Source organism: Schistocerca nitens, chromosome 7 (assembly GCF_023898315.1).
Source record: "Schistocerca nitens isolate TAMUIC-IGC-003100 chromosome 7, iqSchNite1.1, whole genome shotgun sequence".
In the NCBI taxonomy this organism is placed as follows: domain Eukaryota; kingdom Metazoa; phylum Arthropoda; class Insecta; order Orthoptera; family Acrididae; genus Schistocerca; species Schistocerca nitens.
In genome coordinates this window covers 16,271,659-16,298,921 of record NC_064620.1, presented here as the reverse complement: position 1 = coordinate 16,298,921, position 27,263 = coordinate 16,271,659, and the positions used below count along the sequence as shown (strand labels likewise).

The window sequence follows — 27,263 nt, the reverse complement described above, 5'->3', positions numbered from 1 at the left end:
GTGCAGTGCCATGTGTTTCAAACAGTGCTTCTAGCGACAGCTGCTCGCACAATGCGAACACGCCCACCGCGCAGGCAGCCGCCCCGCATTTTGTAAACATTCCCCCTCTCTCGCGCGCCAACCAAGTTATTCGGCAGCCATCGCAGTTCCCCGTGCGACGCCAATGCTTCTCTCATGCACGCCGGTTACTCAAGGCAAAGCTAACAACAGACAGTTGCTGCACGCCCTGATCCACTCCATGCTGTGCATGCAGGCAACCTCTCCAAACAAGTGCTCACCATGCTCACGTAATAGGCATGTGACTTTCGTGCTGCCTTTTACGACTCGCACTAACGGCTACGCCTCATCGCGCCCAACTCGTCCCAAAACTTCACGTCAGGACGTTACTCAGCCTCGTGTGCAGTTCTCAGTCTCTTCCGTCACTGATGGAATGACACACAAGGTAATTACCACTGCCGGCCCTCCTATTAGGCATAAGGTTAGATGCCTCAACCCCATTAAGTTGTGTGCGGCCCGGTAACAAAGTAACAAACTTCTGGAGGCAGTCATTCTACAGCTATCGGACAGCAATTGGTCTTCACTGATTCACCTCGTCATCAAACACGATGGTTCTTTTTGAATTTGTGGTGATTACAGATGCTTAAACGCTTGTACCATCACGAACAATTACCCAGTGCCGAACATAATCGATTTCACCCATATGTTATTGGATGCCACAATCATGAGTGTGATTGACTGTAAGCGTGCCTATCACCAGATTCCCATAGCACCGGAAGACATTCCAAAGACTGCTATGCTATCATCACGCCAATCAGTTTATTCCAATACAACTTCATGCCATTCAGCTTAAAGAATGCGGCACAAACGTGGCAATGTTTCATTGACTCAATCTTACGACAGTTCGAGTTCTGCTTTGCATACCTGGATGACATACTCATTTTCAGCAAGTTGACTGAGGACCACGAAGATCATTTATCCCAGGCCCTCCAGACCTTGAACTCCAATAGTGTCGAGGTCAACAATGATAAATTCCAATTGCGCCAGTCTTCAGTGACATATCTGGGTAACACCATCTCCGCAGATGGAATACAGCTTCCCAAATCCTGCATGCAGGCTATCGCGTCATTGCCACCCCTGGCTTCGTACAAAGAACTCCGACGTTTCCTGGGTAATATAAATTACTACTGTCGACATCTACCTTCTGCCGCCACCACGCAGGCCACACTGACGGACTCACTGTCCAGCAAACAGACTTCAGTCCATAAGCCAGTCCGTTGGTCTGAAGCTGTGCTAGAGGCCTTCAGGGCTCTAAAGACAGCCTTAGCTCACACCGTCATACTCGCCCACCATGATCCGCCTACCAAGTTGTTCATCACTACGGGTGCCAACGGTATCACGGTCAGGGCAGAATTACAGCAACGCAAAGGCGACACGGTTTCACCCCTTCATGTCTTCTCTAAAAAACTGTCTACAGCACAGAAGAAATATTCCACTTTTGATAGAGAACCTCTGGCGGTCTATGAAGCCATCAAACACTTTCGCCCTGACATCGAGGGCCATTCTTTCTTCATCCTTACTGTCCACAAACCCCTGGCAGACGCCTTCTGCAACCCTCCCAAGGACCCACCCCCTTCTACCTGGTCTCTCAATTTGCTAAGGACGTACGCTACATCAAAGACATGGAAAACATCCCCGCTGATTTCTTTTCGCCGATCAATACTGTCTCGTGCATCATCGATTTATCCGACCTCGCCACTCTCCAGGCCTCTGACGAGTAATCTCAAGCTCTCCTCACGGATCCTCAGACATTGCTTGTATTTACCAAAGCCGTGTTCCCTGGCATTTTGGACAAAGTGTGGTGCGACTCTTCTACTGGAACTCTGCGGCCATTGCTCCCTCCCACGTTGAGCCGACAAGCTGTTGACGCCTTGCATAACCTTGCCCACCCTGGCATCTCCATCACCACATGCTTCGTCATCGAGCGTTTAGTTTGGAAAAATGTTAAGCAGGGCTGTCAAACCTGGGCATGCTGCTGCATTTCCTGCCAATGCAACATGATCAGATGCCACACCTCCCACCCCCCCACCCCACCCCCCACCCCCCACCCCCTTGGCAAGTTTGACATTCCGCAAGGACGTTTTCATCATGTACATATCGACCTTATAGGCCCTCTGCCACTGTCAGAGGACCACAGATATATCCTCTTCACAATTGACCGCATGTCTCGTTGGGTGGAAGCTGTTCCTTTACCCAACATCACAGCAGAAACCGTGGTCAAGGGATTTGTCTCATTATGGATCGCTAGGTTCGGTTGTCCATCCACCATCAACACTGATGTGGGGGGGCTGTGTGGCATCGATAGATCAGATCGACCACGTAAAGCATGATGTTTGAACTCTAACTGCTCTCATGAGCTGCCATGTTAATGTTCCAGTCAGCCTTTGTACAGTGTACACGTGTATCTTTCTTTGTGCTGAAATATATATATATATATATGTATAAACATTTATGGGAACAGTTTGATGCGTGTACAGTTATCCGTATTCCCATTTCCCATAAAATCATGAATTAATTCCATTTATGAAAGATGCACATCCTGGTAGAGATTTTTACATAGTGTGATGAAATTAGCTTGTCATTGCAAGGCAAGAGAAGTTTTGAATTTTTTCAGTTCAAGAAAACATTTTTTTTCTTTTCCGCTAAAAATGAATATTTGACTGAAAATAATTTTAAAATAGATTAAGAAGTTTCTAAACTACTAAACTATTTACAGAGCACTTACATGACATGGAAAAACTCGTCTGGAATATTTTCTGAAGGTTAGTGAGGATAAGTCATGGGTTGAAATCAATTTTCCATAACAGCTAAACTGGTAGGCCTTTGTACAGTGTACACGTGTATCTTTCTTCGTGCTGAAAAAAAAAAAAAAAAAAAAAAAAAAAAAAAAAAAAAAAAAAAAAAAAAAAAAAAAAATATATATATATATATATATATATATATATATATATATATATATAACAGAGGGAAACATTCCACGTGGAAAAAATATATCTAAAAAGAAAGATGATGAGACTTACCAAACAAAAGCGCTGGCAGGTCGATAGACACACAAACAAACACAAATATACACACAAAATTCAAGCTTTCGCAACAAACTGTTGCCTCATCAGGAAAGAGGGAAGGAGAGGGAAAGACGAAAGGATGTGGGTTTTAAGGGAGAGGGTAAGGAGTCATTCCAATCCCGGGAGCGGAAAGACTTACCTTAGGGGGAAAAAAGGACAGGTATACACTCGCACACACACACATATCCATCCACACATACAGACACAAGCAGACATATTTAAAGAATTAAAGGTGACATTGATTCAAAGCAAAGGCACAAGCATCAACTGTTATATAATATCTGGGTCAATTTATCAGAAGAATATGAGATCTGTCCCAAAAATTAAATTAACTTCGTCCATAAAAATTTTCTGTATGTACCTTTTACTTATTGTGCATGGTCTTCTGAGAAATACTCTCCTCCACAATTGATACACTGCTCCCAATGCCATTTCCATTTCTGGAAGCAGTGTTGGTACACCTCTTGCAGGATCGTGTCAAGTGCTGTCTGCAAATTTTATTTTATCTTGTACATTGTTGCAAGTCTTCACCATTTCAATGGGGTTTTCAGCTTTGGAATTTAAAAAAGAAGTCTTCAGAGGCCAGGTCTGGAGAGTATGGAGGATGAGACAGGACAGTGATTTCGTTTTTTATGGAATAGTCATGCACCAATAGGGATGTATGTGTGGTTGAGTTATTGTGATACAAGAGCCATGAATTATTTCACCACAATTCAGGCCATTTCCTTCTCACATTTTCTCACAGGCTTCACAACATTTCCAGATAGTACCATCAATTAACAGTTTGTCCCTGTGGCACAAATTCATGGTGAACTAATCCTTCAAAGTCAAATAAAACTATCGGCATGGCTCTGACATTTGACCTGATATGGTGACCTTTGTTTGATCTTGGAGAACCTTCCCCATCCCATTGGGAAGGCTGAACCTTGATCTCAACATCATAACCATAGATCCATGTCTCATCACCAGTTATGATTCTCTTAAGGAACACCTTGTTCTCATTTGCACGATCCAAACGCTCTTCACAGATTGTGGGGCAAAGGTCTTTCTGGTCTTGACTCAGGAGCCGTGGGATGAACTTGGTGGCAACACGATGCATATCAAGATGCTGTGTAAGAATTTCATGATATGATCTAACTGAAATGTTACATTCTTCTGCAGTCTCTCAGACATTCAGTCTTCAATTGACATGCACAGTTTAATTGTTGTTCCTGACATGAGCATTGTGAATAGACATCGAAGGATGTCGTGAACGAGGATCATCTTTAACGTCCATCCAGCCATTCTGAAACTGTGTGAACCATTTTAAGACCAAGTACAGCTTAATCATTATCACCATAGGCTTCCTGCATCATTTGATTTGTCTCTGTAAAGTTTTTCTTGAGTTTCAATCAAAATTTAATGCAGATGCATTGCTCCTCCAACTCTGCCATCTCGATATACAGACAATGTTCTACTCAGTACAGCACTGAACAATAACTCACAGACATACAACAATGAAACTTCTCACAGTCATGCATTGAACACAGGCATGTGCAGGGACACCAACTACATTTTGCTCCAACATACCATTGGTGCAAAATTACGAATGTTCTGGAATTTTTTGAAAAGACCTCACATTTGAGTTTATAGAAACAAGCTACTTATAGAAACAAGCTACTTATAGAAACAAGCTACTCTTGTTTTACTTCCACTTAGCAGTGCAGATACATGTGAAGCAGGATTTTTTGACTATACTGCAATGAAGACAAAATTCAAAGATAAAGTTCAGGAACAGGCTGACACCATGCTAGAATTAGAATTAGCGGTAGTAGTAGTAGTAGTAGTAGTAGTAGTAGTAGTATTAGTAGTAATAGTAGTTTTATTCATCCGTAGATCTCTCTTTACAAGGATATAGGACATATCAAAGTATTTACAAGTTTAGACCAATTTAAAATAAGCTAATTTGTGTACACATACCCTTTTCAGACTTCTAATTCGAGACAATCATTAGGTTTACTTCTGGCATAAATACTTTTTTTACATATAACTTGTTAAATAATGTAATGCTGCACTGTATACTTATATCTCACTACCAATCACTGCACGCACTATACACACATTGTTTCATGACACCTGACTCACTACACATACAGGTACTATTGTATCTGATATCAAGAAGATTTGTGTGAGGAATTTAAGGACCCCTTTATCACTGAAGCCATTGAAAACTTTATTCCACTTTGTTGTTATGAGTTAAGAAAAATATAAAATAATCACTAAATACATTTGAAATAAGATAATTCATTTTTTCTTATTTAAAAAATGTTATTATGATTTCTATGTTATTAATTATGACTATAATGGAAGTTATCATTGACTAAAACTAGTCTTTCTCAATTTTTCAAACTTTCAAGTTTATTAACCTTAAAAAAAGGGTGTTTCCATAAAGTACAAGGATTCTCAAAGTGTTCTGTCAGAGGAAAAGTTTGAGAACCCCTGGAAATTAAGACCCTCTTACCCCCCATTCTTCCCACTCCTGCCACAGTCGTATTGAACCACATCCCAACTCCCCAGCCCTGCTCCCAACCGCTTGCCTCATCTATCATGATTAGATTAGATTAGTTTTTCGTTCCATAGATCCGTGTTCAGGAGATCCTCGTGGATGTGGAACATGTCACCCTTTTTTTTTTTTTTTTACTAATAGTATGAATATATACAATACGTCATTTGTTTCTATTAAAAAATTCGTCAATGGAGTAGAAGAAGTTGGCCACTAGTAAGTCTTCAGGCTCCTTTTAAACTGATCTTTATTTGTTACTAAATTTTTTATGTTTGCTGGCAAATTATTGAAGATGAGTGTTCCTGAGTAGTGGACCCCTTTTTGAACTAAAGTAAGTGCTTTTAAGTCCTTGTGCAGATCATTTTTGTTCCTGGTATTGTATGTATGAACTGAGCTGTTTGTTGGAAAAAGAGATATATTATTTAGGACAAATTTCATTAATGAGTAAATATACTGAGAGGCAGTAGTTAATATACCCAGTTCTACTGAAGAGGTTTCTACAAGACGTCCATGAATTTACTCCACAAATAATACGTATTACCCGCTTTTGGACTCTGAAAACTTTTGTTTGACTTGAAGAGTTACCCCAAAATATTATACAATATGACATTATGGAATGAAAGTAGGCAAAGTATGCAAGCTCTTTCACTTTTATGTCGCCTATGTCTCCTAACACTCGAATTGCAAATACAGACTTGTTAAGGCGTTTCTGCAGTTCTGTGGTGTGCTCCTCCCAACTGAATTTATTATCAAGTAGTAATCCCAGGAATTTAAGACTGTCAAACTCTTCTATTTGCTCTTCTTTGTACTTTATGCATATGCTGGGTGGAAACCTCTCACAGGTTCTGCATTGCATATAGTGAGTCTTTTCGATGTTTAGTGTCAGGAGTTGGCTTTAAACCATTTATTAATATCCATGAAAATATCATTAGCAGATCTTTATAGAACTACACTCAACATACTATTTATTGCAATACTTGTGTCATCAGCAAACAAAATGAACTCTGCTTCTGGCAGTGTAATTGATGAGAGATCATTAATGTGCACAAGAAAAAGCAATGGCTCCAAGATGGATCCTTGTGGGACACCACATGTAATTTCTTCCCATTCTGATGATGACTGATGACTTAATTCACTAGTCCCTTGCACTGAGACCATTTGTTTCCTGTTAGCGAGGTATGACCTGAACCATTTTGCAGCACTGCCCGTGACACCATAGAATTCTAATTTATTTAAAAGGATGTTGTGGTTTACACAATCAAATGCCTTTGACAAATCACAGAAAATACCTGCTGCTTGTAACTTGTTATTTAATGAATTAAGTACATTTTCACTGTAGGTGTAAATAGCCTTTTCGATATTAGAACCCTTCAGAAATCCAAACTGTGTCCTTGATAATATGTTATTTGTGGTCAGATGGTTGAGAAGCTGCCTGTACATTACTTTTTCTAAAATGTTTGAGAATGCTGGCAAAAGTGAAATCGGTCTGTAGTTTGATGGCATCTCTTTATCCCCTTTCTTGAATAGAGGCTTAACATCTGCATATTTCAGCCTGTCAGGAATTGTCCCAGTTATAATTGACTGGTTACACAAGTAACTTAGAATTGTACTAAACTCACAAGAACATGCCTTAATTAACTTTGTTGATATTTCATTGTAACCACTAGAATGCTTTGTTTTTAAAGATTTTATTATGGAAGTTATTTCTTTTGGTGAAGTGAGTGACATATTCATGTACCTGAAGCTATTTGTAATGGCTAGTTTCGGATATTCAAGTGCATTATTTACTGATCCTGACAATCCCATTCTATCAGTAATGGATTTAAAGTACTTGTTAAACAGATTTGCCACACAATGCCCATCGGTTACTAATGTGTCCTCTACCCTTAGTGCTATTTGCTCCTCTTTCACTATATCCCATATTGTTTTTATTTTGTTCCCTGACATTGCTATATTCTTCTCATAGTGCATTTGTTTAGATGTCTGAATTACTTTTTTTAATATTTTACAGTATTCCTTGTATTTAGCTAAATCATCAGCATTGGAGCTATTCTTGGTCGACAGATACATTTTCCTTTTTTTCTTACAGGAAATCTTTATTCCTTGTGTGATCCATGATTTTATTATAGACTTCTGTTTAATTTGAGTAACTTTTAGAGGAAAACAGTTTTCAAACATGGTACTGACATTGTTCATGAATGTGTTATATTTTTCATTCATGTCATGAGCACTATAAACATCTTTCCAGTTCATATCTTTGAGGAGTTTTCTAAAACACAAAATTTTTGGTTGATTGAATACTCTCCTGTACACAGATTTAGCAGTCTTGATAATCTGCTTAGAATTTACATCTAAAACAAGGAGCTGCGTGTCATGATCTGATAGTCCATTTATTACAGGTTTTATGATATGAATTTGTTCCTTTGATTTGTCTATAAAAATGTTATCAATGGCTGTCCTTGAGGATTTAGTGATCCTAGTTGGAAAGTTTACAGTGTGAGTTAGATTGAAAGACAACATTACTAACTGCAGTGAATGTTTACTGGAAGATTGCATTAGAAAATCTGTATTAAGTCACCAGCAATCAAAATTTCTTTGTTTCTTCCTGTTAAATAACCCAAAAGAGCTTCTAGATGATTTATGAATAGCTCCTGCAGGTGCTCGGTAAATAGTTACTGTTATATAGGATCTGTTATGGAACTCTACTTCTGTTGCACATGCTTCTAGATGCTGTTCTAAACAGAATTTATTAATGTCAATGTTCTTGAATTTATGGCAGTTTTTAATAAATGTGGCAACTCCTCCTCCATCCATATCTACTCTGCAGAAGTAGAAAGCTAGTTTAAATCCTGAAATGTCTAATATATCTATACCAGTGGTCACTTGATGTTCAGAGAGGCAGATTATGTCAATTTGGTTAGATGAATTCATTTCATCGATACAAATGAGTAGTTCAGCAACTTTATTTCTGAGACCCGGAATGTTCTGGTGTAATAAAGATAACTGATACTGCATACTAATGGGATTATAACTGCTTTGGTGAAGATGAACTGGCAGTTTCTGATTACTTTCTGTTAAACATTGTTTAAATGGAGGCTGTATGCTAAAATCTGACTCCTGTTCATCTGTTTTCTCAAACTGAGTGTGTCTGCCAATCTCTCTTAAAACTCGTTTTCTATCCCCCTTCCCTATCCTAAAAAAGGCATCCCTCTGACACCTGTGACCACTGGTATTTTACCGCTTGTGACAGTGTCCCCCCTTAAGTTTTCTGCAATCAGCCCAGACAGTTTTCCCTTCCCTTTCCTATTGAGGTGAAGGCCATGCCTAGTATAGTCCCACCTATCAATAGCATCCACAGGAATCAAACCAATATGGGACCCTATATCCATCCTAAGCAGCCACTCCAACTCAAAGTTCACCCTCCCTACAGAAGAGTTCAAATGAGGCCGATCATGGCGTCTCAACACAGACACTTATCCCACACTTGTATACTTCATTGCTGATGCTATCTTCACCAGGTCACTCTCTATGGAATATTCAGAGTCTCTGTCAGTGCTACTTCCCGGACCACCCACTATAATCATGGCATCCTCCTTCGTGAAATCCTTGCATAAAGAGCCTATATCCTCTGTTACCTGTCCCAGATCTGCACTAGGCTTGAAAAAGTTTGTGACCTGGTACTCTGGACCTAGATTTTCCTGCAGTAGTTGGCCGACACCTGTACCATGGGAACTACCTAACAACAGAACTTTCTTTCTCTTTACAAATTTCCCTGTCTTTTTCAAGTCCTTGAAATCTTGTTGTGCCCTTTCTACAGCTTCAGCTACACGAGGCTCATCCGATTCTGACTGAGGCAACAGGTCAAATCTATTTTCAAGATTTATCACAAAGCTGTCTGATGCTCTCCTTTGTCTGTTCCCCCTATTACCTGTTGCCACTTCCCACCTCTGTTCACCCTTCTCCCTCTTTAACCTGTCCAGATCCTCCCTTGCCTTGTCTAGGTCAGCTTGAATAGCTGCAATTTTCCCTTCCTGTTCCAGTATATTCCTATCTGTACTGCAGATCCTACAATACCACTGGTGAGCCTCATTTATGTCCCCATTTCCCACGCCACTACATTCGCCCCAATGAAAGAAACTACAGCACCCATCACACCATACCCCGGAACTAATGATCCTACGGCATGTCACACACTTCTCACTCATGGCAAAAACAGAAATCATATAAACTGATTTAAGTACTGACTAAAACGTAAACAAAGGACCCTAGAAACTATTCAGGCAGATATAAATAAATTGAAAGAGTAATGAATAAAAAAACTGGTGATTACATATAAGTTTAAGTCACTGTTTACTTACGATATGCGCACATGGAATTAAGCCTAAAATCTGTGCTATAGGTGCGAGAAGGAAAATAAACTTCTTACCCCGTTTAATCTTATTTAACACTTCCACTAATGTAACAACACTTATAATATATTTATACCAACTGGAAACGCTTACTTATGATTCGCGCGCATTAAATTAGGCCTAGGATTCATGCTACAGGCGCGAGAAGAAAAATACACTTCTTACACCGTTTAATCTTATTTCATACTTCACTAACACTTCCACTAATTTAACAACACTTATATTATATTTATAACACCTGTAGACGTTTAAAAATATTAAAAATAGCTTAATAACAATGCTTTTTATAATTATTTAGTGCAGCAAATACTCGAAGAGTCCGCGTCGGCGCAGTGTTGCCAATCATATCCCTGCAATAGACCTTGATGCAAGTCCTGTCCCACACATCCTCCATCCTCCCGTCACTACCTTCTCCAGTCTGGTCACAGGCAGCTCCTATTCCATCAAAGAAAGTGCTATCTGTGAATGCAGTCATGTGATCTACAAACATAGCTGCAACCACTGTCCAGCTTTGTAAGTGGGTGATAACCAACAAGCTGTTTGTCCTCAAACTGTGGCCAAGGGACAGTTGGATCACCTAGTTGCTGAACGTGCTGCCCAATGCAGTGTGCTTCATTCAAGCAACTGCTTCACAGCCTCTGCTATCTGGATCCTTCTTATCAACACTAGCTTTTCTGAATTGGACAGGTGGAAACTATCCCTACAGTATTTTTTATGTTCCTGTAACCTCCATCGCCTCAACCTTCACTAGTCTCTGCCCTTCGTCTAACTAAACCTTTCGCTGCTCCCACTCCAGCACTGCACAGCCTTCTACTCCACCAACACACCCACTTTTTTTCCCTCCTCTACATCTCTCCTTTTCCATCCCCCCCCCCCCCCCCCCATCCCAGCATGCTCCCACAAGCTGCACTTCATCTTCCATCACACCTAATCTTCCATGTCTGCCAGTTGCTATACACAGTCTAGCCTCAGTAGCTTAAGACAATGGTCATGTGTGTGTGAGTTGTGCTTGTGAGAATGTATGTGTGTTTTGTACTAATGAAGGCACCCTTGTGGCCAAAAGTTTAAATGTACAGCAGTCTTTGTTGTGCCTGTCTGTGACTGTGTCTCCTCTATATGGTGAGTAGTGATCTACTCTTCTCATGATACTGTAGTAAAGTGTTCAATTATATCCTACATAAAGTCCTGCTATGCAAGCTTAAATTATACAGTTTGTGTTGGTGGGAGCTGTTCTAGAAACTGTTGCAGTCTACTTGAATAACAGATGACAGATTGTCTCAGTGCAAGGAGTAGACTGAAATGAAAATAAGTTACAACATAGTGTGCCACTGGGATCCATACTGTGGCCTCTGTTGTTCTTAATTTTTGTTAATGACATAGTCTCCAATAGGAAAACCTTGCAGTTCGTGAATGATACAAACTTGTTTTCTAAAGGGGAGAATATCATTCACACTATTTGGTTTTATTCAGTGAGACCGAGGATTAATTTTTCATGAACAAGATGAACATAAATGAAGATAAAATGCAGCTGATGATTTGCAGCCTCATTGATACTGGAGCACTGTGTGACACAACAGCCATTAAAGCTTTGGGCTTTTTCACTGATACTAAGTTAACCTGGCAGCAGCACACTAGACACACATGTTCCAAATTTTCATAGGTCCCTTACCTCTTGAGAGACTAAAAGGTATCCTGCTAACAGAAAGTACCTACCAACAGTGTACTACTGGAATTTCCCACAATCACATTAGCTATGGGCTATTGCTGTGTAACCACTCTCCCGGCTGCAAGACTGTGCCTTTATTGCAAAAGAAAGCAATAAGGACCGTCATCTCAAGCAAAAAAACTGATGACTGTAAACCATTTTTTCAGATTAGGATATCAGCGTACATATATTCAGCTACCCCATTCGTACAAATATAGATCTTGAGACCTACAGAAAGAGGAATGAAATTCATTGAAACAGCTCTGACAACACAGTCACTATAGACAGGCCAAGATATTGATTAACAAAGACACAAAACTGCTTCCCAACAGTGGCCCTAAAATTATTCAGTGCACTACCTCAGGATAGTCAGTCATTACCATTGAAAAAATTTAGAAATAATTTTTTTTTTGTAAATTAAAAGAGCAACCTTTTTCCAGTACTAAAGAACATTTCTCTGGTGACAGAACTACCTGAGCTGTGTATCAGTGTCATGACCACAAGAACAACAATCCTGCTCTTTGAGTACACACTGTTCTAGTATTGATTTTATAGTTCAGTTATTATTATAAAATAAATTTTAATCTAGTTCTCTACTTTAATATATTTTTAGTATCCATTTTAGTACCACAGTTTGAACTGCGATAATACACACATTTTATTGAGTTAGTGTATATGTGTGGATGGATATGTGTGTGTGTGGGAGTGTATACCCGTCCTTTTTTCCCCCTAAGGTAAGTCTTTCCACTCCCGGGATTGGAATGACTCCTTACCCTCTCCCTTAAAACCCACATCCTTTCGTCTTTCCCTCTCCTTCCCTCTTTCCTGATGAGGCAACAGTTTGTTGCGAAAGCTTGAATTTTGTGTGTATGTTTGTGTGTCTATCGACGTGCCAGCGCTTTCGTTTGGTAAGTCACATCATCTTTGTTTTTAGATATTTTTTTCCCACGTGGAATGTTTCCCTCTATTATATTAATAATATTGTAATCTTGACACAGTCTGTCCTGCCACGGCAGGTGAATGATATCATCATCATCATCAGCCAGTTCAATCATTAGATGATGTGGCCTCTTCAAGTCGTGGATTCAGGTAGGCTTTCAGCAGTCTCCTCCAAGTGGGACGGTCTTGAGCAGTTCTCTGCCAGGTGTCACCAGCGATCTTCTTGATGTCTTTGTCCCATCTGTCTGGTGGTCTTCCTCTGGGCCTCCGGTGCTCTCTCGGACTCCAGTACTAGCTTCGTCCAACTGTTGTCTTTTCTTCTTGCGACATGGCCAGCCCACTGCCATTTCGAGGAACCTACTGTCTCTAAGATGTCATTAACCTTCGTCACAGACCGGATGTCATCTGCCATTTTCCTGTCCTTTCTTGTATAGCCCAGCATTGATCTCTCCTTGGCTCTCTGTGCTGTCCTAAGTTTCCCTTTTGTAAATGAGTTCAGTGTCCATGTCTCGCAGCCATACGTCATCACAGGAAGAATGCATTGATCAAATACTGCTTTCTTCAAATTTACTGGCATTTTTGATCTGAATACTTTTGAATTCTTCCCAAATGCTTGTGCCAGCCAAGCTTGATGCGTCGATAGGTTTCTGGCCTTATGTATCCCTTCATATTTATAATCTGGCCAAGGTAGACATATTCATTGACCTCTTCTAATAGACTGTCCTTGACTTTCACATCTCCAGCTGGGGCCCATTTGTTGGACATTACTTTTGTTTTGGAAAGGTTCATGTTCAAGCCAACCAGCTGAATGAAAATGTCTGCTTGTGTCTGTGTATGTGCGGATGGATATGTGTGTGTGTGCGAGTGTATGCCTGTCCTTTTTTCACCCTAAGGTAAGTCTTTCCGCTCCTGGGATTGGAATGACTCCTTACCCTCTCCCTTAAAACCCACATCCTTTCGTCTTTCCCTCTCCTTCCCTCTTTCCTGATGAGGCAACAGTTTGTTGCAAAACCTTGAATTTCGTGTGTATGTTTGTGTGTCTATGGACCTGCCAGCACTTTCGTTCGGTAAGTCACATCATCTGTGTTTCTAGATATATTTTTCCCACGTGGAATGTTTCCCTCTGTTATATTCATAGCTAATAAATAGTTACATGAGGTGATTCTCTAGGTAGGCTTGAGGTCTCTTAGAAGAACTTTGAAGCAATAAAGTGGATGAGTCACGTAACACAAATATTGACAACTGTTACACTAAATGTCAGTGTCTGTGTGTGTAATAATTTACATTAAAAATCTGTAACACGAAACTGTTTACTATAGCCTGTGCTACATAGGACAGCTTCACTGCACATAGAGCCAGAGCGGTAAGGAAGCGTGGAGGGATGGGAACAGCACAAGTGTGGCAGCAGAGAGGGGACAAAGTCGACATTGCTGAACTGTGTTGCCAAGAAAACAGTCAGGCTCGTTTGCTTACAGTACATCATATTATATGTTCAAATCTATGAGGGGAATAGTAAATATTAATTTTGATCAGTTGTCATGAGAGAAATATTAATTGACGTCTTGATGACATTGCGTCCACTGCTCCACAGATTTACTCTGAATTACGTCAGGAGGCGAGAACAGTTGACACAGCTTCATGAAGACGTGAAGTACAATTATTCTCAAAATGACAACTGTCTAACAACAAGATTTTTGATACTGCTTGCTGTAATTATCATTTATTGTGATTTGAACTGTATTATAAGTAAAAATTTAATAAACAACAAAATTAACTTCAGGCACAAACCGAAACCATTCTATTTGGTTGACAACTGCTTCTACTCAACAGAATTTTTAAATATGTGAAAGGTGTATATGTGTGTGTGTTTGACTATAGTTAAGTGTAATCACTGTGCATAAAAAAGAATTAGTGGTAGGAAAGACTAATGTAAAAGACTATCGTAAAAATGGTCAGCAAGTTGTCATATTTTTCGCTGCTAATGGGCATTATGAGTGTAAACTAACTCATTCGACTTACAGTGAGAGACTGCATTTATAATCAAGCAAACAATTACTCATCATCTGGGAATAACTCCAGGGAATGCTGACTGATAACATTGAAACCCACCGATATCTCGACAAGTAACAGCTACTGTCATTTTAGGACCATATCCAGTTCGTGCCTTGAAAATGACAGGTTTACATGTGGAAATACTGGACTTCTGATGAATTTATCCAGCTGCATTCTCATGTGTTATTAGAGCACACAACATGTTGGGAGAAGCTTAACTTCTTCTTGGGAAATATGTTGAACATTATAGTCTGCATAAATCAAAGGGTACAAAGTCCTAATCAAATAGTCTAGGAAGTTCTCATTATTATGTATGCAACTGATATTTTAACAAACACATTTTTTAAACCATGAGCCTTTAAAACTAAGAAATATTATTACTTTGTTCCAAAGTCTACATTGTAATACCATTGTCACTTCTATTTGAGCCTGTTTCTGAACAATCCGATGTAAATTTACAATGACAGTTTCAAGGCTTATATCCATCATCACTTGCCCGTAAACTTCTTCTATCTGAAACTTCTCAGCATGTCACACAGACTGTGTCCACTCTACAGATGGGATGTTATCTATTGCCTCATGCACAAACCATTCAGTGTATGTTATCTTGAATGTTTTGTTTTTTTCTCCAACACAGCCTTAACCCTTTGTCCAAATTAATTCCATTGGGCTATACAAATGGTGATACATGGGTTAACGCGAAACTGTGTGATCCCGTACATGTGCAAGGAAGTCAAGTTTGTTTGTTCTGTCATGTGACTTGTATAAATTAATGAGCTGCATGAGATCGGCATGTGTCTGGTTTATAATGTGCTTAATATTTTTATTTTTAAGCCAGGGAAAAATATCCACTTTTCTGGTGTTTGTAATTGGTGTTTTCTCTATAATAGTCAAATTATAATGCAATGACTAACTTCGAAGTGAGGTATGATAAGAATTGTGAATCACATAACAAAACTGACAGCGTTCATTTCTGAATGGTAGTTACAGCTATTTTTCTTACACGTAGATACAAGTTTATTCTCAGAAACAAAACTGGAAGAAGAGTCAGCATGCAAATAATTATCTGAGGACCTATTCCTATGAGAACCTTAAGACGGCCAGTACCATCGCTCATTTTCCAACAGATTATCCTGGAATGATTCTAATTGACCCATGTTTCATCAGGGTAATACATTGTTGAACTATCTCCTTCTCTTGTATCATGAATCTTTATATGGAATGTAGTTTGTGCTGCACCTATGTCACTTCTTTGAACTAAAAACTTCCTTCTTAACAAATCTGGAACCAATGCCTCTTAAAATTCTTTACACTGACGAAGTGCGCACCATTGAAGCCAATTTTCTCCTGCATAACTGTAACACATTTTTATGATGTCAGGCATTCTCACTCACATGGAGCACTTTAAAACATTGTTGTTAAGACCACCAATTTGTGTTACAGGTTCCTTGTGTTTTTGATGCTTTCCAGGTGACCCTACAGGTGACACTTTCATTTGCAATTCTCTTGCCAGGACCACATGGTTCTGGAGTTTATTCTTGTGCCTTCAAATGTCAACAGCAGGTGACCTGCTATCAAATTCACATTTGAAAAAGTTATAAATGTGGTAAATAATTCCCCTCGCCTGATTATGAAGCACTTCACATTTACTGCTATCACGTGACTTTTTTTAACCACACTTAAACATTTACAGATACACATTCACAGTTATAGTGTTACAAGAAGAAAAAAGAAAACAAAAGAAAACTAAAAGCTGAATGAAGAATTTGGCTGTCACGAAGTATGGCAACAGAGCAGCGTATAGGAGTGAGATTCTTCCTGTCTAGCTGCAACTCACTGCTAGTGGCTCTGATAGAGAATGAATATTATTGGTGGCCAGTGGCTAGTGGAGGGGGATGCGCAGAATGGCTGATAACTGGGCTGCCTTCCTACATGATGTGGACTTTAGTAAGCAGAAACCACTAACTTCTATTTGAAAATTGTTCTTCAGCATATAGTGTTAAATACACGTACTGTGTTGTTAAGATATTGGATGGTGAAACTGTTATGGAAACAGACACTTTAGAAGTCAGAAGAATCTCAAATGTGCCTAAACCTGATAAGTTCTCATACCACTACTGTCTATAGAAAATGTGAAGAACAATGCATCTAACATATTTTTTACCTTTACAGTTATTATTTCTACATGCAAAAATAAGTCAATTAAGGTAAATTTTGAAGGTGAATACAGTATTTGATTTTAAATGAACTGATAGGTTCTAAAGACACCTAAAAGCCTTTAATATCAAAAATCACTACTTAACACGAGGAGATAAAGTTGATACTTGATACATATGTAACACCACACACACACACACAAACACACACACACATTTTCTATATACCAGAAGTTGAGTTTATAAGGAAAGCAAGATTTATTTCTCTCTCTTCCTTTACTTTCTCAAAAGAACATGAATTACCAATTACTAGTATTTGAAATGATGATGGTGACAATAATTCTTTTTACAGGTTTCTTGAGCATAATGAACTACTAAACATAAAATTCCTTGTTACGTATTTTATTAAATAATTTCATAATAAAGATATACAAAAGATCTTTGGTAATGAAGTGCAGTGTACCATGAAAGATTTTGCAATTATAGAAATGTGCATGAAGATGTAGTGTGTTGATGAAAATTGTAGTTTCTTTACAGTACACAAGACAAATTGTAAATTCACATTACTAACATTTGATAGTAAATCATGCTGTAGAATTCTTAATAATTTTCAAGTTTTTTCTTTGATCACAGTGACAGCCAGATCACTGCAGTAAATACATTCTTTTTGCAATGGCTGATATCAAAATGCAAGAAGTTTCACCTGAAGATAAGGTGATAGCTCATGAAATATTTCCACATATATAAACAACTGTAAGTATTACAAACAATAGATATTACAGACAATAAATCAGTGGCAGTCCCATCATGAAGTAATAATTTGCTCTGCAGACAAAGCTACATCAGTGACAACATAGATAGGAGCATGAAAACATGTTTGAAGGAAATGATTTCCTACTAGAGGGATAAAACACTAAATGATTACTGGAAACAATCTTTCAAAATGCTACTGTAATATTTTGTCTTGTGAATATACAGGGTGTACATACAGTCCGGGAACACTTTCAATTATTTATTGCACAAGAATCAAACATTGTACAGGTATCATAAATAAGTCATTTTGAAGAGAAACTCTGAAAGTTTTTTTTTTTCCCCTGTGTATACCGCCACAGCGTAGTTTGGTAATTTGCCGACAGTCAGTGCTAGTCACAAACATGGCGAGTTCAGGTGCGGAGCGAGCTTTCTGTGTGTTGGAGTTCGACAAAAACAAGTGTGCTACAGCTGTTCAATGGATGTTTAGAACTATGTACAGTAAGAAGCCACCACAAAGGAAGACCATTTACCACTGGCACAACAAATTCGTTACGACGGGTTACTTGTACCCGGCAAAGAGAAGCCGACGTCCCAGTGTGAGTGAAAAGAATGTGGAGCACGAATGAGAGCACTGTCACTGGATATTCCTACTTGGACATGTTGGAGCAATGGCTGATGCCTCAAATGCAGTCGCACTCTCCATTCATCTTTCAGTAGGACGGGGCTCCACCCCATTTTCATCGTGAAGTGCGTGGGGACCTGAACACGGAGCTGCCGCATCGCTGGATTGGCCGTGCTACAGAAGGGCACAGCTGTTTCATGAAATGGCCTCCCTGATCACCAGATTTCATTTCATGTGAATTTTTTCTGTGGGGACACGTTAAAGATCTGGTATATGTACCACCTCTACCACGTGACATAGCAGACCTCCGGGAGAGAACATGGGAAGTGACTGCCACAGTCGAAGATGCCATGCTGGGACGGGTATGGCAAGAATTCAATAACTGTATTGATGTCTGCCGGGTCACTCAAGGTTCGCATATCGAATGTTGGGAAAAATAAAAACTTTCAGAGTTTCTCTTCAAAATGCAATATGTATGACATCTGTACAATGTTTAGTTCTTGTGCAACAAATAATTGGAAGTGCTCCCGGACTTTATGTACACCCTGTATATAATTTAGCATACTGAGCCTTGCAATTAACCAGAGTAAGATTTCTTTTATTGACTTGTTCTTATTAAATAGAATGCATATTACTGACAAGGAACATAATGAACATGACTGGCAATTTTAAATGACCATCTTGTTTTTTGGGCATTTTTAGTTGTGTTTCTCCATTACATGATGCTGACAGTGTGTATATGAGAACAGTTGTTATAATTTAGGGTAAATATTAAATTTGTTTATAAGTACAGAAATCTCCAAACCAGTGTCTCCAATGTAGATAAGAAGATTTTAGCTATTGCTAATTCAAAAATACATTGTCATATGAATCAGTAGTAGTATGCATATATGTGTTTTGTGTGTGTGTGTGGTTTTTTTCACCATATCTGTTTCATGTGTTACAAATGTTTTTCAGCTTATTTATCATAGCTTATCTTAAAAAACTAACTGAATGAATGATAATTTAAGAATCACTGGGTATAATGTATCACAGCCTTAATCTATCAATGCTATTAAGGTACAAGAAACTTTCTTCTGTACAGAAAACATAAAATACAAGAATTTATCTCAAAACACTTAATAATCAAATCACTTTACATTCATGATTCAATATAATATATTGATTTTGCACTGGTTGCTTTCTCATTATCCTTCATTGTGAAAACAGTTAAATAATCTGTAAAGAATGCTAATGACAGGAATGAAGAATATTAACAACTTATACACATAGGAACACAGAACATTGCAAAATTTTCAGCGAACAAATATATTTACAAAAAAAGGTTGAATATTTATTTACAATAAAAAAGTCTGATCTGTCCTCTCTATTCCTGCATGTACAGTAATGCTGTACAGCCTTGTAAAATATTCAGTCAGAAACCAATTGTTCTTACGAAATATTTGCACTACAAACATTCAGTTTCCTCAAGTCCTGTATAAAACACTTTTGAGATATTTTGGGTTGTTCGATTTATAAAGTATTAGATTGTCAAGACATTTTTGAAGTTCCCAAACATCTCTCAAGTCTTCTTCAGATCCTTCTTCAAAGCTGAGGTAGGATGTCCTGGGCAGGAAAAAAAATAGATATCATAAAGAGACAGTAAAAAAGAGACCTGAAAATCTTAATTAGGTACATCTGCGTATTCATTGAAAATAAACTAATGAGCCAAGACATAATGATCACTGCCCTCCATGTGAGAGCGTAGCAGAGACAAATGGGCAATGTTTGTAGTAATGGTACTAGCTGCAACTGGGGAAATCCACTAAGACATAAGTGACTTTGACAGAAGGCAGATTGTTATAGCCTGGCACATGGAAACAAACATGTCAGAACTGGTGAAGCTGGTAGACTGTTCACGTACACTGTCGTGAGCATCTATGCAAACAGGTTGAAGGATGGTAAACCAAAATTACGTGCAAGGTGTTGGATGACCATGGCTGGTAGTAGAATGTGGAGGTTGGAGGCTTGTCCACTCTGTAAAGAAGCCAATCTGATGAAAGAGAGATAGTGCTGGTACAGGCACAAGTGTTTCAGAGAACACTGTTAAGTGCACATTGTCAAACATAGGTCTCTGCAACAGATGAATCGTGTGTTCTCATATGGAGTCAAAAACATCAGTTACGGTCGCAGTGGGCAGAGGTCATCAAGACTGGACCATGAATCAGTGGAATTGTGTTGCCTGGTCAGATGAATCACATTTCACTATCCAGAATGAGATTTTCACTCTGCAGCGGAGTGTGCACTGATATGAAACTTACTGGCAGATTAAAACAGTGTGCCCGACCGAGACTCGAACTCGGGACCTTTGCCTTTCGTGGGCAAGTGCTCTACCATCTGAGCTACCAAAGCACGACTCATGCCCGGTACTCACAGCTTTACTTCTGCCAGTACCTCGTCTCCTACCTTCCAAACTTTACAGAAGTTCTCCTGCGAAACTTGCAGAACTAGCACTCCTGAAAGAAAGAATATTGCGGAGACATGGCTTAGCCACAGCCTGGGGGATGTCTCCAGAATGACATTTTCACTCTGCAGTGGAGTGTGCGCTGATATGAAACTTCCTGGCAGATTAAAACTGTGTGCCCGACCAAGACTCGAACTCGGGACCTTTGCCTTTTGCGGGCAAGTGCTCTACCATCTGAGCTACCAAAGCACGACTCACACCCGGTACTCACAGCTTTACTTCTGCCAGTACCTCGCCTCCTACCTTCCGAACTTTAGAGAAGCTCTCCTGCGAAACTTGCAGAACTAGCACTCCTGAAAATGTTGCTCCTTGGTCTTTCTGCATTTCAGCACAATTTTCTAGTAGTGTGAATTCTTATCGCTATTCAATAGCATCATTCAGAAAAAGCTTTGTGGTAGTTCCAACATTATCCAGTAGGTCATTTATATATGTTGTGAAAAGTAATGGTCCCATAACACTTCCTTGAAGTACACGCAAAATTACTTTTATGTCTGGAGATTTTTCTCCAATAAGAATAACAAGCTGTGTTCAGTATGCTAGACACCCTTCAATCCAACCACACAGCTGGTCTGGTATTCTGTATGTTCCTGTTTTGTTTATTAGGCAGTAATGTGGAACTGTATCGAACATCTTCCAGAAGTCAAGGAACACAGCAAAAACCTGGGCACCAGTGCCTATTGCTTTCTGGGCCTCGAGGATGTACAGATTGAGCTGGGTTTCACACGATTGTTGATTTTGGAACCCACATTTATTCCCATAGAGCAGATTTTTGGTCTACTGGAATTTCATAATTTGTGAGAATTAAATAGCTTCAGTTTCCTTTCATCTGTTGAGATGTTTTCATTGTTTTTTCTATCCCATGCTCACGTATTTTGATATCTGTCATTTTGATACTCATGTGATGATTTAATTCCCCACTGAAACAGTTTCGATAGAAGGTGTTTAGTATTTCATGCGTCTCTCTTTCATCCCCTATTTCAGTGCCTTTATGGACACACAGTGTCTGGACAGTGGCTTAAGTCTATTTAGTCAGTTAACACAAGAGAAAAAATTCTTACGATTTTCTGTGAAGTTGGTAGATGGACTTTTGCTGTTGAATTAGTTGAATGTTTCACACATGGCTCTCCTTATTCTAATTGTGGTTTTGTTCCATTTTTGTTTGTCTATGATGCTTTGGCTACTTATAAATTAGCAGTGAAGCTCTCTTTCCTTTCATAGTGGCTTTTTAACATGGATGTTGAATCATGGCGGGTATTTTCCAGCTCTCGTAACTTTGCTTGGCACATACCTGTCTAAGGTCTAATGTAAAATACTCTTGAACCTCATCCATTGGTCCTCAATATTTTACATTCTGAAGATGGATTTTTCATGTTGACTGCTCAGGTAATCTGGAAGCTGTTTTTTGTCACTCCTGCTAAGTAGAAGCATTCAATAATGCACTGATGACCTTATGATCACTGATTCCCTGTTCCATGCTAACTGAGATGAAATTTTAGGCCTGTTGGTGACCAGAGTTCTACTTGTAGTGTGTTGCCTCCATCACCACCATTCAACCTATTTTTCAATCTGAATTTAGGATTTCACTGCTATTAATATCTGGCTTCAACCAGCTTTCTACACCTAGTTCTGTGTGGGCATTGTTATCATTTATAAGTGAGATAGTTCTGGGACCTCTCCATAGATGCTCCTGCAATTAATTAATACTGTATTAATGTTTTCTTTCTCCAATATGTCATGACGAATCTCTTTAATAACCCTCTTCCACCCTGCCTTCCCCCATCAGTATGATCTCCACAACTGCCCCTGCTTATGGCAATCTAGGGGTTCAACAATGATCAGTGATGGAAGTGGACCTATTGCCACCCCCTAAGCCACATCTTGCATCCCTCATATTCACCTGAGAGACTCATCAGAAATCAAACTTAGTAGCAGAGATCAATCTGCAGAGAAATGAGATATCTCAAGAGGTGCAGCCACTTCTATGCCACACCCTCTGTTTGGCACTCACTCCCCCATTGGCAGACTGAAGTACCACAATGGGGGCATATGATGGGCTAGTGCTGATGTCTATGCCTCTGGTCATGGTATTGGCTAACAGCGGAGCAAAGATTCTACAGGAACATTTAGTGGGGATGTCAGCATCTATCTTTCCCTTACTCAGTGAGCCGGGCACAAGCCATGCCACTTTTGCCCCTACATGCTGGTTAAATGGGGCAAAGTTTCTTGTGTCTTACAGATTAGGGTTCCCTGCTAAGCTGCAGTATCAATATGAAGTATGAGATATTGCAGTTAGCAAGTATTAAGAGTTGCTCACGGCTCTGCAGATGGTGCAAGCCAGGGGTACAAGAGCTGCGCCCTCTGGAATTATTTCTGAACTTAAATGTCTGTGCACAGACACAAACAGCCACTTGCTTGTTATCTTTTGCAGTGTTCAGACCAGGTAATTTCAGAGAGTATTTGACTATTGCCTGTAGTGCAGATTCTCTCTTTAAGCATTTACTCTGGAGTGATTTTATACACTTATGATGTCCATGTTGTGTTTTAGGCTCTGCTTCTAGCCAGACATTCACTACATAAACTTAATTATTACTGACTACTCGGAACAGCCATTTGTTTAATGGTCATCATGTGATGACTGATATTAAGCTCTCACTACATACACCGAATAGGATAGTAAACCATCTGCAATGAAATCTTTTGCTTCATAAATACCTACTTTATACATACATATAATAAAACGGGACTTAATTCCTCTTAAGCATCACAATATTGTAACTCTGAAAAAAGGAAATGTTCTACACATTATGTTCCCCAGATCATTTTTGCCTTATGCTGATTTCAGCTGCTCATACTCTTCATTTCACTTTCTTTCTGTTCTACTTTTCTTCATGACAAATGCTATTTGGAAAGGATAACAATCCTAAATGGAGGAACAATGTTGAAGGTGTGAATAATTTATTTAATTGGTGCACAGACAGGAACAGACCTATATCATTGCATTGGTCATAGAAAACATTATCCGTCAAGTTTTGAATGGTACAGAAGAGGTGCATAACAAGCCCCTGGTAAGAAATTTTACATGCACTTATCTCTTACAAAGTATGCTACAGAACCTTCAGTAACATTGCATATATGATAATGAAATAACTGCTCCAGTCCCACAGTTAGTTCAATAACATGGCTAATTTCAGCTAAGATACAATCTTCCTCAGGTGTTCATTCTGACAAATTGTTATTTTTAACTATGAGCCCAAGTAATAGGCTTCACAAGAACTGTGTATATATGAATGTGAAACATAGCATTGTAATCACTATTAAATTTCAATCCTATAATCTTCTGTCATATACACATTGTATAGGTTGAACCATGTGCTCATGCATACACTATAGTATGTTGGAGTAAGTAACTGAAGATAATGATGTACAAATTGAAAAACCAATTGTATTAAAATCAAACTATGCAAAGCAGCTATTACTTCATTACATACAATTGTATAGCTGCATAACATCCTCTAGGACAGGCAAAGCATGGACAAAACCAATTTATATTGGAAGCACTTTTGAATCTTGTCAAAACTCTTCTTACAAACTGTATGACATAGCATATGTAATTGCTGTGAGAAGAGTATCCTGCATAAATCATCCCTTAGAGATGATGTAAGATGTAACAAAGTCCTCCAGAGTTTTAAGTAATAGGGAGTATTGTGAAAAATAGCATGTCTTTCACAGTCTCAATTGGCACTCATGGATGAATGGTAAGATAGGGCCAGGCAACTGACATCTTTCAGTAAGAAGGGTTAAATTTGGAGGCAAATTAATATAAACATAACTTGTACAACTACTCAACAAATACTTGTGGGTAAAGATAATTTCACAAAACTGCAACACTGCTGTAACTGTTCAATTGTAAAAGAAAGGAAACAGAAAAAATTTTAATAAACTACAGAAGAGCTCCTCTCCGTAATGTGAATAGTAGTTATTGAAATCATCGCCATCCATACAGAAGAAGACAGTGGTTCTTAACCAAGTGAAGGAACAAGTTAACTTTAGTGTATTTGCAAGTGATGAATGGAATTATAGAATTTAGTGATGAGTATGAATTACCATTTCACCCCAGTTTTGAAGGTTTTGACAAAGTTTCTGAATGAATTTTGACTAAGTCTAGGCTAACTTTCTTTGAGAAACAAGGCACTCATTTAATGTTCAAATGAAGATGACAAACAAACACAGTTAATGTAAATTTTTAACATAGCAATTGAAGCTCCAAAATACATTGAACTCAAGCAGGAATATAAAATATTGAAATATTGTGTCTCAAGATTTTGTGTTATTAGTCAAAATATCCCTAACCTAAAAGCTACAACCAGCAACACTCCTCGGCAAAATGAGAAAATGTGTATTAAAAATGGGGAAGGCTGGATCATGGTAGTGTTGCAAGATGATTATGAAGACAACCTGCCTACAATTGCATGTAATTTCTTATACTATTCTTGTCATGAACCATGGGCCTTGCCATTGATGGGGATGGCCTGCATGCCTCAGTGATACAGATACATGTACTATAGGTGCAACCATGATGAAGGGCTACCTGTTGAGAAGCCAGACAACTGTATGGTTCCTGAAGAGGAGCAACAGCCTTTTCAGTAGTTGCAGTGTTAACAGTTTGGATGATTGACTGATCTGGCCTTGCATCATCAACCGAAACAGGCTTGCTCTGCTGATGGTGCAAATGGCTTAAAGCAAGGCACACCACAGCTGTAATTTTTCCCAAGGGCCTGCAGGTCTGCTGCATGGTTGAATGATGACAGCTTCCTCTTGCGTAAAACATCCTGGTGTTACCCCATTTGAATTTCTGGGTGGGAACTACTCAGGAGCATTTCATCATCAGGAGAAACAAAATTGGTGCTCTATAGATTGGATATGGAATGTTAGATCCCTTACTTGAGCAGGTAGGTTAGAAAATTTAGAAAGGGGAATGGATATGTTGTAGCTAGATATAGTGGGAATTATAGAAGTTTGGTGGCAGGAGGTACAGGACTTCTGGTCAGGAGAATAAAGGCTTATAAATACAAAATCAAATAGGGGTAATGCAGGAGTGGGTTTAATAATGAATAAGAAAATTGGAATGTGAGTAAAATGCTATGGACAGCATAATGAATACATCATTGTAGACAAGACAGACACAAAGCCCACACCTATCACAGTAATACAAGTTTATATGCCAACAAGCTCCAGAGATGATGAAGAGACTGAAGAACTGTGTGATTATATAAAACAAATTATCCAGATAGTTACAGGAGACAAAAAATTTAATTGTGATGGGGCACTGAAATTCGATAGCTGGAAGAGGAAGAGAAGGAAACACAGTATGTGAATATGGACTGAGGGAAGGAAATGAAAGTGGAAGCTGCCCGGTAGAACTTTGCACAGCGCACAACTTAATCACTAATGTGTGGTTTAAGAATAATAAAAGAAGGCTGTATATGTGGAAGGGGCCTGGAGGCACCACATGGCTTCATACTGATTATATAATGGTAAGGCAGGGATTTTAGAACCAGATTTTAAATTGTAAGGCATTTCCAGGGGCAGATGTGGAATCTGACCACAATTTATAGGTTATAAGCTGTAGTTTAAAACTTAAGAAATTGCAAAGAGGTAGGAAATTCAGGAGATGGGAACTGGATAAGTTGAAAGAACAAGAGGTTGTTGAGAGTTTCTGAGGGAGTAATAGGCAGCAGCTGACTAGAATGGGGAAAGGAATACGGTAGAAGACAAATGGATAACTTTAAGAGATGAAATACTAAAGACAGCAGAGGATAAAATGGGTAAAAAGGCCTAGTAGAAATCCTAGGATAACATGGAAAATATTGTATTCAACTGAAAAAAGAAGAAAATATAAAAATTCAGCAAATGAAGCAGGTGAAAGGGAATACAAACACATAAAAAATATTTTTTTTGAAAGATGACTATGAACAGCCATGAAGTAATGTATAAAATACATGTTTGACCATCAGCTGCTCTGTTATTTAAAACCCAAGTATCAACTGGTTTCAGTCACAGACCATCTTCACAAATTAGGGTTAAAACAGGTTATCCCCAACATCACAACTGCCATTACTTAAATAAAGGCCACACCTCATGTGCAGAGCAAGTCATGAATACCAGTGTACCACACAGGACTTGTACAGGCAAACATACTGTTTGGAATCCAGATCCTTCCCTCCACCACAAGCATTTGTGAATTACAAAGTTGGGAGTTTTCCTTGCAACACATCCTTTGCTCTCGTAACCAGCCTGGGATTAATATCTGTTAACCCACTGTCACCACACTCTCTACCCAACAGTTTCCACTTATTCTGTCATATCACTGCCCCCCCCCCCCCCCCACCACACCTGTTTACATCTCCACATCACCTCCATTATGTGACACTCTCCACTGGTTTTGGCACCTGTGCATCAC

General features: G+C 39.0%; 1 protein-coding gene across 3 annotated transcripts in view; it reads right to left on the bottom strand.

Moving 5' to 3' along the window:
• Window positions 1-17,311: 17,311 nt before the first annotated feature.
• Window positions 17,312-27,263, bottom strand: part of LOC126195353 (uncharacterized) — a 161,266-nt gene continuing 151,314 nt past the window's right edge. For all 3 annotated transcript variants that reach the window (XM_049933932.1, XM_049933930.1, XM_049933931.1), the window contains exon 14: window positions 17,312-19,905. In XM_049933932.1, coding sequence (XP_049789889.1) covers window positions 19,767-19,905 — 139 coding nt within the window. In that variant the 3' untranslated portion in view covers window positions 17,312-19,766. The remainder of the gene's footprint in view (window positions 19,906-27,263) is intronic.